Source organism: Marmota marmota, unplaced genomic scaffold, assembly GCF_001458135.2.
Source record: "Marmota marmota marmota unplaced genomic scaffold, marMar, whole genome shotgun sequence".
Classification (NCBI taxonomy): Eukaryota; Metazoa; Chordata; class Mammalia; order Rodentia; family Sciuridae; genus Marmota; species Marmota marmota.
The window spans coordinates 6,646,377-6,658,067 of record NW_026000185.1 but is presented as its reverse complement, the minus strand read 5'-3'; the positions used below and the strand labels follow the sequence as shown (position 1 = coordinate 6,658,067).

The window sequence follows — 11,691 nt, the reverse complement described above, 5'->3', positions numbered from 1 at the left end:
CTTTTTTTTGGGGGGGGGGGGGAGTACCAGGGATTGAACTCAGGGGTACTCAACCACTGAGCCACATCCCCAGCCCTGTTGCGTATTTTATTTAGAGACAGGGTCTCACTGAGTTAATTGCTTAGCACCTTGCTAATTTGCTGAGGCTGGCTTCAAACTCGTGATCCTCCTGCCTCAGGCTCTCGAGCCACTGGGATTACAGGTGTGCGCCACAGCGCCCAGCAGCAAATATGTTCTTATCGTGGTAAAATATACATAATATACATCCATAAAGTTGATCAGAACCCTAAAGAAGAAAACCAGGAGCAAACACAGCTGAATACTGAACTCTGTAGAGGGTAAGGCAAGCAGGCCCTGGAGTGGGACAGAGTCACAGGGAGAACACGGATGGCTACAACCAATAAAATCGAAAACCCCACTGTGCACAACATGAGATGCAGTACTGAGGTGACCACATGCCGAGTGCAGGGCTGGGGTGGGACTTGGAGAAGTGCAGGCCAGATGGGTAGGCACGTGCTCAGCCTCAGTCTCCCTGCCATCGAATTGCACTTCGAAATGGTGCAGACTGCGGATTTTATGTTATGTATGTTTTACCACAATAAGAAACACATATTTGCTAATCTCTCGCAGCACAGGAATTGACGCGGGAAATGCCAGAGAGACTGGGGACCAGGATCTGGAAAAGAAGGAGCTCAGATAAAATACCCATGACCCAGGCCTGCCATCCCATCTACTAGGGAGCCTGAGGCAGGAGGGTCACAGCTCATGGCCAGCCTGGGCAATTCAGGGAGACCTTGTCTCAAGAAAGAAATAAAAGGGGCTGGAGATTGCTGAGGGCAAGCCTCGCAGTGGGAGAGAACTTGCTTAACACAAAGAAGGCCCTGGGTTCCGTTCCCAGTGCTGGAAAAAGAAACAAACAAAACCCCTGCACACAGGGTTTCCTGCCTCTGGCTTGAGGAAGCCTGGAGGCTTTGGCCTGCTCTTCCCTGGACCTGCCATCCCTACCTCCCACGCCAGCCCCCTGCTCCTCACCCTGCCCCACTGCAGCCTGCTGAGGGCTTAGGGTTTAGCAGGCTGGTAGCTCCCCAAAGTGACTCACCCTCCCTTCCTGTCCTTCCCTAGCATCACAGCCTCCATCAGGAGTTTCACCCAGGCTTTGGGCAGGAGGGCAGGGCTGCCCACCATCAGGCAACCTCTCAGGGCTTAAGGATACCCTGGATAGAAAGTTCCTGGATTCCTGCAAGAATTCCTGCCAAGGATGGTGCTCTCACATGAGGAGGATGTGGCCAAGTGGCACCTGGGTATAAGCAGGCAGGCTGAGGGGCTCAGACCATGCAGTGCAGGTTAGAGAGGGAATGGGCCCCAGCATGACCCTGTTAGGCGAGGCCAGAGGGGCAGTGGGGGCATGAGTTGACGCATCTGGAGATTGAAGCAGGAAGCAGGGATGGGAGGGGTCCTCACAATATGGGGCTCTTCCAGGACTGGCTGCGGGCTTTGGGGATCCCAATGTGAAGGGGGGGGGCCTTTGATGGAACCTTGTGAATTTGGACATGGCAACACTGGAACTTTGAACATAGGACCCTACTTTAAACACAGGCCACTACGCAGCCGCACATACCCATGAAGCCAGCGCTGGAGTCTTCCGGTTAAGTCCTCAAAGCTTGTAGGGAACTGTTCCCTGAATGTTCCCGCCCACCTGCGTGGGCCTCAGGACCCCTAACTGCTGGCAGCTTCTCCCCAGAGTCTCGCTGAAGTCTCATCTCCTTCCGTGGTTCCTGACCAAGGAAGTCCTGTGTCTAGTGCTGCTGGAGCCCAGGCTGTTCCTGGGCCTGGCTCTCCTCTCTGGTCTTGCCTGCAACGCCCAGGGTGAGCCCTGTCCTGGCCAGTGGGCAGCCCTGGCCTCCCACCGTCTGGTCTCAGGCACAGGGCGGAATGGGAAGTGGGAGCCCAATGCTCTTCCTCTGTGCCACCTTCTGCTCGCCTTTCTCGGAGATGCAGGGCCCAAGCGGCGGCTCCTGCTTCCACATCAGGGGCTAAGAGCAGGGGGCGAACCAGGGCATCCGGGTCTTCGTGTGCACCCTGGGCCTCATCAAGGGGTGAGTAGGGCTCTGGCTACTGGGCCTCCCCGAAATACGCCCATGTTCTGGGCGGGAGTCATGCACGGGACTTTGAGACACCACCGGCTTCCCCCCAGGGCCTGACAGTGTGCCTCTGCGAGAAGGGGAAGGCTGAAAGGCCCAGGCGTGGGTGGAGGGGGCACACGTGCTCATGGGGGGGGGGCAGGCTTCCAGGTTCCAATCACTGGGCTCCGAAGGGCCTTTGCTCCCCGGGGTCTGGTGGCCTTAGGGCCACTTGGTCATGAGCACAGATTGAAAAGACTCATGGAAAACCGCAATTCTCTCCCGCCACTGGTCCTTTTCGATATCCAGAAAAGGACTCTTTCCACCAGTTTGAGCCTCCCAAAGTGTTCTGGGTATCTTGGGTTAGGGTTGCCACATTTAGTAAATGAAAGTGAGGTCTCCTCAGCTCAACTGAATTTCAGATAATCGATAAATTGTCATTATTATTAGTAGGTACTGGGGATTAAATCTAGGGGTGCTCTCCCGCTGAGCTACATCCTCAGGCGATTTATTTATTGGTTCTGGGGATTGAACCTAGTACCTTGAGCATGATAAGCAAGTGCTCTACCAACTGAACTACTTTCCCAGCTCTTTTATTTTAATTTTGAGACAGGATCTCACCAAGTTGCCCAGGCTGACCTGGAACTTGTGAGCCTCCTGCCTCAGCCCGGCAAATGGCTGGGATTATGGGCATATATGCCACTGTGCCTTTTGACAATCATTTTCTAGTATAAGTGTGTCCTGGGCAGCATTTGGGATATACTTGCCCCCATAAAAATTCAATGATTGCACAGAGCCTAGTAGTGCACACCTATACCCCCAGAAAAACTCGGGATGCTGACGGAGGAGGATGGCAAGTACAAGATCAGCCTGGGCAATTTAGCCAGACTGTCTCAAAAAGGCCTGCATTTTACCTGGCAGCTCTACTTGGAATAACCTTTCACCTCCCTGTTTATTTGAACACCATCAGGCAGAGCCTGGCCTGATTTGCTGGTCTCTGATCCTGAAAATAACCAGCCTAGCTTGGGTCAAGGTCCACCTCTGGTCTACTCTGTCTAAGGAGGAATCTCAAGGTGGCAACTGCGCCTGACTTTGGGTAGTTTGAGGAGGAGGCTCCCAGGAGGGGAAGTTGTGAGCTGGGCAGATCCTGCAAAAGATGCAACCCCAGGCTCAGGATGAGGCCGGCAGTAGGAGAGGTGCCCCACAGGTCGCAGTTGGTCCAAAGGACATGCAGGGATAGACTCAGAGGCGTGAGGGTTCCAGGACCGCAGGGGTCGCACAACCTCTTGGGACCAGATTCCCTGGGGACCTAGGGAAATGGGCGTATTCCAAGAGGCGGAGGCCGGAAGCAGCAGCCTGAGGGAGGACAGACTGACCCTTGCTAAGCAGAGCACCGCACCTGCCAGGGAGACGAAGCGTGCATTCAGACGGTGGGGAGGGCCCAGCCGGCAAGGGAAGAAACTGGCTGTCCTCGGGGGCTGGGCAGGCTGCAAGTCTAGCTGTGTGTGGGGGGTGCTAACTCGTTCTCTCACCAGCATCCAGACGCTGCTCGCAGCGAACTGGAGCCCGGGCCCCCCAACGCCCCGCTGCAGAGCGCTGGGACTCTTGCTGCCGGCAGGCGAGCACGTGACTGCCCTAGAGCGCAGCGCGCTCGTCTGCGTCCGACACCTGCGCTGGACCACCAGCAGGGGGCGCCAGGTCACCTTCGGGCGCCCTGGGGGCCGGAAGTTCCGCGCCCACCCTCCCGCTCCCGGCCAGCAGGTCCTGTCCGCCAAAGACCAGTGCTGGTTCCTCTGTCTCTCGGGAGCCTGTCTCCCAGAGAAGCCGTCCACCCAGGGGCCCACCGCGGTCCCAGAGGAGCCGACCTCCAGCGTGGACCAGGGCTGCGGAGCAGGTTCTACACCCCACCTGGCGCCGCCGCCTGGTGCCCCTGTGCGCTCACCTGGTTGGGCTGGGAGATCTGAGGACCCCGGGCTGGAGGCATCGAGGCCAGGGCGACCCTGAATCCCCGTGTTGAATAGTTTCTGCACCTACCTGAGCCCGTGTGGCCCTCGTCACCACAGAGTTTTGGCCCTACACCGGCGCACGGCTTCTAGGTCTGCTCAGTCGGACCCGAGTTCCCCGAGAACGCACGCAGCACCCCAGCCAGAGCTTGTTTCAATGCAGGGTCTGGCACGCAGGGCTCTCTGAGTGTTAGCTGTGGGCACCATGAAGGAATTCCCTTGAAAGTCCCCGAAAGGATTGCTGGTGCTGGCTTGCGCTCTGCAACCACTCCTTGAGAGGGCGCCATCGCTTTCCTTGCTGTCACCCTCCTTGAGCTCCCGGCCACCTCGACCTCTCCACCTCTCCACCTCTTCATCTTCCCTCACAAGGCGGAGCTGTCACTCATCAGCCCCATTCCTGACCATCCTTGTTGCCATACCAGGAAGCACTAGAAAACAAGGGCTCCCCTCCCCCGCTGCTGTCCGCCCAAGAAAGGACAGAGTCTGGTTGATGCTGAAAACCAATTCCCCTTTTAGAAGCCGGTTGCAGGAAATAAATTAAGTGACAGAACTGGCTGCCCAGGATGGTGGAACCACAGGGAAGGTGAGGTGGGAGGTCCCCAGCTGACCCCAGTAGCTTCTCTTTCCCCACGAAGGGAAAAAAAAAAAAAAAAGGCACGGATCTCCCTTGCAAGGCAACTGCATCTGCACTTGCCAGAATATTGTCTTAAATGTGTTTCATAAATACCTGCGCTCAGTGGCAAGGCTGGTGACAACCATAATTTCCAAACACTGATGGCTGTGAATTTTGAGGTGCCTGTGATAACTGTAACTGGCGTGGCAAATTCACAGGTGTCATGTCACATCAGGTTCATACAGAGGGGAACACAAACTATCCAATGGAGAGCAATACAAATAAAGACACCCCCACTCTACCCCATTCCTGGGTTCCCTGAGGTTACCGGGCTCTCGACAAGCATTTTCAATTAAATAAAAATGAAAGTAGAGAACAGTATCAGAGTGGATCTTATGCAGAACACTTAGGATTTTGTGAAATCCCAGGGTTCAGGGTCCAGACTCTGCAGCTGGGCCCTAACTCTGCCACTCTGTGCCATGTGAGCCAGGTCAAGTTACTCTGTGCCCCATGCCTCAGTTTCCCCATTTTGCACCCAGAGAGATGGACATCTTGTCCGTGAGTTGCTTTGAGCAGGGCATGCAGCAGAGCCCTGACCTCAGCTTTCTCTGGCTCTTCTTGCCTTTAGCTGAGTTTATTTCTGAGCCTGAGGTGCTCTCCTCACTTTGTCCACTGGTCGATTCTCCCTCATCCTTTAAGATTTCCTAGATCCTGCCTCCTCCAGGAAGAGATCCTTGAAGCAATGCCACCACCTCACTGCCAGGGTCCTGCCCTAGCGGGGTCCAGGGAGTCCTGAAGGATGAGTGGCGTCGGTGAAAAGATGAGACAGGAGTTGTTCTGCTGGAGCAATCTCCAGAGAGAGAGCTCTAATGCAGCTTTCTCTGGGTCATCTTTTATTGCATTTTTTCTCATCATTATAGATTCAGAATACATCACTGATTATACAATTTAAAACTTTTGCCAAGACATGACATTTCCTTAACCATAATTAGGGGTACAAAAAATGTAACATTAATTTACCTTTTTCCAGGATATGACCTTTAGTTATTTAATTATTAAAAGTACAGAATCATTAATAAAATGCATCACTAATTTACATTTTTCAGATTTTCCCAGGATTTACTATTTTCCCCAAGATATGCGATTTTCTTATTAACTAATGCCAAACTACGTAACCAGACTCTAAGTCTCCTAACCAATCATTAACCTTTAAGTTTAAAGTACACCTTTACTTTATTTCTAATCTAAAATTCCCATCTAAAAAAGTCCCCTTAAATCTTATACTTAAAATATAAATCATTCTTAAAACATATCAGAAACTCATACAACTAAAAACTTAAGAATTTCTAAATCCAAAAATCTAAATAGGATAATATTTCTAACATTATTCTAAAAATACATCTTATAAAGCTACTTTAATTAATTCCTAAATTTATTCTCATAAAACTGGTTGAGCTGCTTTCTCAAAGAGTTTCTTTGTTTCTCAGTCAAGGTGCACTAGTTCTCATATCTTTATAATCTTTCTCAATAGAAAGTAAGTTCTAAACATCAGTCCACTTTCCACCAATATTAACTATGCTCATCATAAATTCCTATGTAAAGTAAAAAAGGGTTTATAAAAAGAGAAGAATATATCTTTATATGTTTTAACTTTCCTAAGTGTATAATATAACTTTCCTCAATCAAGAATGAGGCTACCTATGGTGGGCTTTGTAAAATAAGCATAATAATTAGGTTTTCTAAGAGGCCGGAAATATGAGCTTGGGTTCTATTTGATGTAATCAATGTGGTGCCTAAAATTCTCATGACCTTTCAGAAAATGATTGTTGTCCATTATCAGATTTGTCCTCAATGTACTGATATGCTGAGGGGTAGTAGAACAGCCTTCAAGGCATGAACTACCTGTTATGTTCTAGCCATCTGAAATTTAATTTGTTTGGCATTTAACATACTCATGCCTCCTGTCAGAAACATAAGCATGAAAATGAAAAGTCCCAATTATATAAAAAAGGGTCTCATGGTTTTGGTTTCCCACCAACCAGCGTGGCCTTGCCAGCATTCATCCTCACTGTGACCCTGTCAAGACAGTGGGAGAGCGGCTTTGCCAGCACTTATTCTCACTGTGACCCTGTCAAGACAGTGAGTGGGGGATCGCCTTCACCACCTCACCTTTGGGCAGTTGCCTATGCCTAACCACCTGCCAGCGTCCCCATCAGTGCAGATGCCCCAACACAGTGCCACCATCTGCCTATGCATCTGTCCCATTGGAGCAGCCAGTTCCTCAGCTGGATGTTACTAGTCCTTCTCAGTTTCTTTCTTCTCTCCCAGGGGGAGCTGGTGTGGACCAGAGCTGGCAAAAGCTTGCTTTACGAACACATGAATGAACAAATGGCATCCCTGCCCCTGCTCACTCAGAGAAGCCTGCCACTGGCCCTGGTCAGTGGAGGTAAGCTGGATGGGCTCACCCCTCATCTCCACTCACTGGGCTCCAGCCCTGGGGACTTTGGTTCCTCAAACCCAAAGACCAAGCCTGGATGTATTCTGTTATTGCAGAAGTTTATTGATTGGTAAATTTACTTTTCAGGTCCATACTGACTCTGTGCATCCGCAGGGATCCAATCAGGGTAGCCGGATCCTTGTGTATCTAACATTGTTGGTGCCTGACCCCACTTAAGGGAAATGCCCCTGATGCCAAAGACACCACGTACACCACAGATGCCCTTGAGCACCTCGCCTTCTTCTTTGGGGAAGCCCGAGAACTCCTGGCCAACTCTCTTCCCAAACGAGGCACAACGTGGCCGGCTGGTGCACACAATCAGTTGCTTGAGGTTGAGTAAGAATGTGCCGTGGATCTCTGTGATGTATTCGTTCGGGCCCAGAATCAGTTCCTGAGACCTCCCACCTGGAATGCCTTGGACAGCATCCCAGAAGTCTCCAAGCTGCAACTGGATGCTGGGAGACAGACCAAGCCCTAAGCACCCAGTACTGCCTGGTCCTCTGGGCCCTGCCCCCTCCTGCACTCTGCTTCCTGAGACCCTGGGCCCCAGCAGTCGTGGGGCTTGTGATCTTGAATCCATTACCCAGCCTCCCCAGGGCTCCGTTTCCTCCTGTATAAGGAGGGAATGACTGCTGGGCAGGGTCCCTGAGGTCATCCTGAAGAGAATTCAGGCAGGGTCCAGTCATGATGACCCATGACCCTCAGGAGGAGCTGGCTGCTGTCATGTGCCAAGCCTGACCTTCCTGAGTCACTTAGGAGTCTGAGTCACAGGCCTGAGGAGCTGTCCCCTCCAGGTGCACCAGTCCACCTACCCTGCCTGGCTGGGCTTATCTGAGTCCCTTTGCTCAATTGGTATTTCTTAGGGCTTCCCTATCATGCCCTACCCACACTCTGTCTGCTTTGCTTTTGGTGACTGTGCCCCATTCTCTCTCCCACATCCCCAGTAACCTCTAAGTGCAGAGCAAAGATCCACCCCAGACCTCAAGCAGGGGCATCCAGTATTAGGGTTTTCTGCCTTTAATACTTCTGGCCACTCATGTTCATTCAGTGGTCCACTCTGACCCCCACCTCCTTTTCTCTAGCATGATACACCTCCCCTTGGTTGTTCCAAGGGAACTGAGGTGCCATCTTTGGTTGAGTTGTTTGGGTTGAAAGGAGAAAGTAAGGAGAAGCATGGTCAACCCTCTCTGAGCAACTCAGAAGGTGACAGTGGAACTTACAAGTGGAGTCAAGAAGTAAGGTAATGAGCAGGAGAGGAGGTGGCTGGGGGAAGGGGACAGGTGGCTCTGTGACTCCAGGAATCATCTGGCTTAAAGAGCTGTTGGGAGCCAGGTGAGGATTTGGGGAAAGAGGCTGTAAGGGGTCCTTCTACCATGTTTCTGAGTCCGGGACAGTTGGGTCACCAAGGCAAGGCCCCACCACCCAGGCCCCACTCACTTTAAAATGATGCCAAGGCCATTTGTAGACACCCGAATTCCCTTGACGGCTTCTCCATTGTACTCAGAGGAACAGAAAAACGTGCCCTTCCTGGACCCGTACATCTCTGTGTGGATAAGGACCATGGTGGGAGAAACACCAAGTCAAGGGGAAGCCTCCTCTACCCCAAGAAGCAGACCCCACCCCGCAACAAAGAGCGTGGTCTGGGGAACAGACCAGGACAGAACTGGGAGAGTCCCTGGGTCTCCTGGGTAGAGGGAGGTGAGATGGCCACCAGGGACATGGGCTGGAGGGGGCAGACCCACCAGATATATAGTCAGCCCAGCAGGCCGGGCTCCCTAGGAGGGCGAGGATCAGCAACAGCAGCATGGCTTCTAGTTGGTGCTCAGGGCTCTGGGGAGGAAAGCAGAGTCACCTGATTCCTAGTGCAGGGCCTGCCCAACCTCCTGGCCCATTCAGGGAGCAGAGCACCTTACCTGGCTGGTAAGTCTCCTGGAGCCTGGGTGTCCTTCCTCTGCCCCTTATATGCTCCTAGTTCCTGTGGGCCCCCGTCCAGAAGGAAGGAGCCAGGGGCCACCAGGGGGTTGGGAAGGAAGGAGCTGGGCAGTGGGGGCTCTTCCTGGGTGAATCCCCAGAGGCTTGTGGGGGAGGCTCCCGGATATGCTGTGTTTGCTGCTTTGGCCCAGCAGCCTACACAAACAGGCTGGGACAGTGAATGGCACTTTACTGTTACTTCTGTGTTCTCTCATCAGCACTTGGATTGACCTGGATTTCAAGGTTGGGAGAGGCTTCTTGGAGTCCTTCCCTGGGCTGGACAGGCAGGTTTAGACCCTAGGGGGCTGGGGGCTTGGGGGTAGCAGGGTGGGTGTCCTCAGAAGCTCTCTGGGGTGCAGACCCCTGCCTGTGTAGAGCAGGTCCAGGGCCTCTTTCAGCCTGGGCAGCACCCCGGCTCTGGCGGGCTTTCCAGAGTCCAAGCCAAGCTTCTCCTGGCTAGAGAGCCAGAGTGGACAATCTAGCTCAACACTTGACCCTGTCTTGTCCCTCGGAAGGAAACTGTGGCTTCTCCGCTGTCTTAGGTCTAGGTGTAGTTGCGGGGTGGACTGGCGTTGAGGGAGAGAAGGACACCAAAGTTGGGGCTGGTGCCCTGTGGGAGGCAGAGGATCGGGAGAGGGTGGTTCTCCTGGCCAGTCCTTCTGTGAGCACCCGGGGGGTCTGCCCTTATTTGGGTGGTGCTGGTGTTTCTCCCAGGCTGGGCTCTGGGCAGCTTCTAGGTGCAGCAGACCACACCCCTTTGCCAACTTTCCCCATTTAGTGCCCTCAGCGCCCTCCAGGAGGAAGACTGGTACCTGGCGCACACAGGTCCCTGTTTGAGTTACACCGTTCTGAGTCTAGCCTCCATGAAGCAGGAGACTTTCTGCCTCCAAGATCTTGAAGGCCTAGCGCCTCCCCGCTGGAGAGGAACCCGGGTCTGGGAAGAGGTGAAGACAAGGGTGGCGGTGTGACTGGCTGAAGGCAAGGCTGTCCCCAGGGTTCCCACCTTTGGGTCAGACCCCGGGTGGTGATGGTCAACACAGGACACTGGAACTGGCTCAGGTGTGAATCCCAACTCCCTGCTCACCAGGGATGCGATCGTTTCATCTGTTACATGTGGATTGTTATCTACATAGAATCTACTCTTGGGGTTGCTGTGAGGATCCAGGTTCTCCACATAAGGGCCGGAATGCCAAGCCTACACCGTGTAGGCAGGCGACAGCCTGATTCCCTGGAAGGTGCAACAGGTTACAAACAGACCCGAGTGGCCAGCAATGACAGAGTACAGGCAGTGGTATCCACCACACTGAACCCTGCAAAGGTGTGGGAGGAGGGCCATGTCCCCACCCCGGAGTCTTTCACCCAAGGCAACCCTGCTCGTGTGGGGGGGTGTGTCTAGATACCTCTGTGTGCTTGTAAAAGAAAGAGTGGGGAGGGAGTGGCCTGGAATGTGCACAGACTCCTGAGAATGGGGACCCTGCTCTTATGGAATAGCAGCAGGGGAGGGGCTGCAGGACAGGCTCAGGGTTCCCCAGGACTTCTAGGACTCACCTGGGCCAGGTACTACCTATGCCAGAGGTGAGCAAACTATGGCTGTCAGGCCAAAGCAGCCCACCACCTGTTTTTGAGCTAAGAATGCTTTTCACATGTTAAAACCATGAGAAAAAATTCAAAAGAGAGGGCTGGGGTTGTGGCTCAGTGGTAGAGCGCTTGCCTCGCATGTGTGGGGCACTGCGTTGGATTCTCAGCTCCACATATAAATAAATGAATAAAATAGAGGTTCATTAACATCTAAAAATTTTTTAAAAAATTCAAAACAGCAATGCTTTGTGGCACATAAACATGTTGTGCAAGCCCGCGCCACTGTCCACAGAGGAAGCATCAGGGCAGGAAGCTGCACCCTGTCCCTCGCCGGCCGCCCAGGTAGCTCACAGGGCTTGTGGCAGGGACCCTCGGCCCACAAAGCCCAGGACTGCACTATCTGGCCCTTCACACACTGTCTGCCCACCCCTAATGGACACCCATGCCGCACCCTGGAACAAGCACAGCCGTCACAGTGGGACCAAATAGGTGAGGTAAAGGTGACGGTGCCTCTGGAGCCCTTGGTTCTGGCCCCTGCACTGTCTGCCTGGGGGTGCCTGGTGGGATTCAGGTCCCCTCTGATCCCAATCCTACCTGTCCTCCCGGTGACCCTCTGGCGTGCAGATGCAGGATAGGCTGGGTCCGGGAGGGTAGTGGCCCCCTGCCAAGGCTGGGGGGGCCTTCGGTAGGTGGAGGAGCCAGAACCCTTGGCGGTGGCAGAGCTCTTGGAGACAGGGGCCTGGAAACCACACAGAGGCGGCTTGTGTTCTGTCCCAGCCCAGCCTGAAGGCATTTTTGCAGGTTTGCTGCCTGTTCCAATGCCTTCTAGAAGGATTTGGCACCAGGAGAAGGTCTGTCTGGGCCAGGACTCCAGGAAGCACCACCCAGGGAAGCGCGGAATTGGAAGAG

The 11,691-nt window shown here is 53.4% G+C and overlaps 1 protein-coding gene across 2 annotated transcripts; it reads right to left on the bottom strand.

Moving 5' to 3' along the window:
• Positions 1-6,315: 6,315 nt before the first annotated feature.
• On the bottom strand, positions 6,316-10,946 carry Zg16b (zymogen granule protein 16B). Of its 2 annotated transcripts, XM_048789315.1 has the most exons (4): positions 9,147-10,946; positions 8,976-9,063; positions 8,671-8,776; positions 6,317-7,688 (listed from the first exon to the last, which is right to left on the bottom strand). In XM_048789315.1, exons 2-4 carry the CDS (start codon positions 9,037-9,039, stop codon positions 7,310-7,312), a joined length of 549 nt encoding a protein of 182 aa, XP_048645272.1. In that variant the 5' UTR covers positions 9,040-9,063; positions 9,147-10,946; the 3' UTR covers positions 6,317-7,309. The 2 variants fall into 2 exon arrangements, with proteins under 2 accessions (XP_048645273.1, XP_048645272.1); XM_048789316.1 differs by having other exon boundaries at positions 6,316-7,688; positions 8,976-10,946.
• Between the last annotated feature and the right edge of the window lie 745 nt (positions 10,947-11,691).

What these genes read in the sequence shown, in the direction of transcription:
- Zg16b (XM_048789316.1), bottom strand. Translation starts at nt 9,039, where the DNA reads ATGCTGCTGTTGCTGATCCTCGCCCTCCTAGGGAGCCCGGCCTGCTGG. An exon ending in CTGGGCTGACTATATATCTG is followed by an intron (nt 8,777 to 8,975) that starts GTGGGTCTGCCC and finishes TTATCCACACAG; the next exon opens with AGATGTACGGGTCCAGGAAG. An exon ending in GGCCTTGGCATCATTTTAAA is followed by an intron (nt 7,689 to 8,670) that starts GTGAGTGGGGCC and finishes TCTGTCTCCCAG; the next exon opens with CATCCAGTTGCAGCTTGGAG.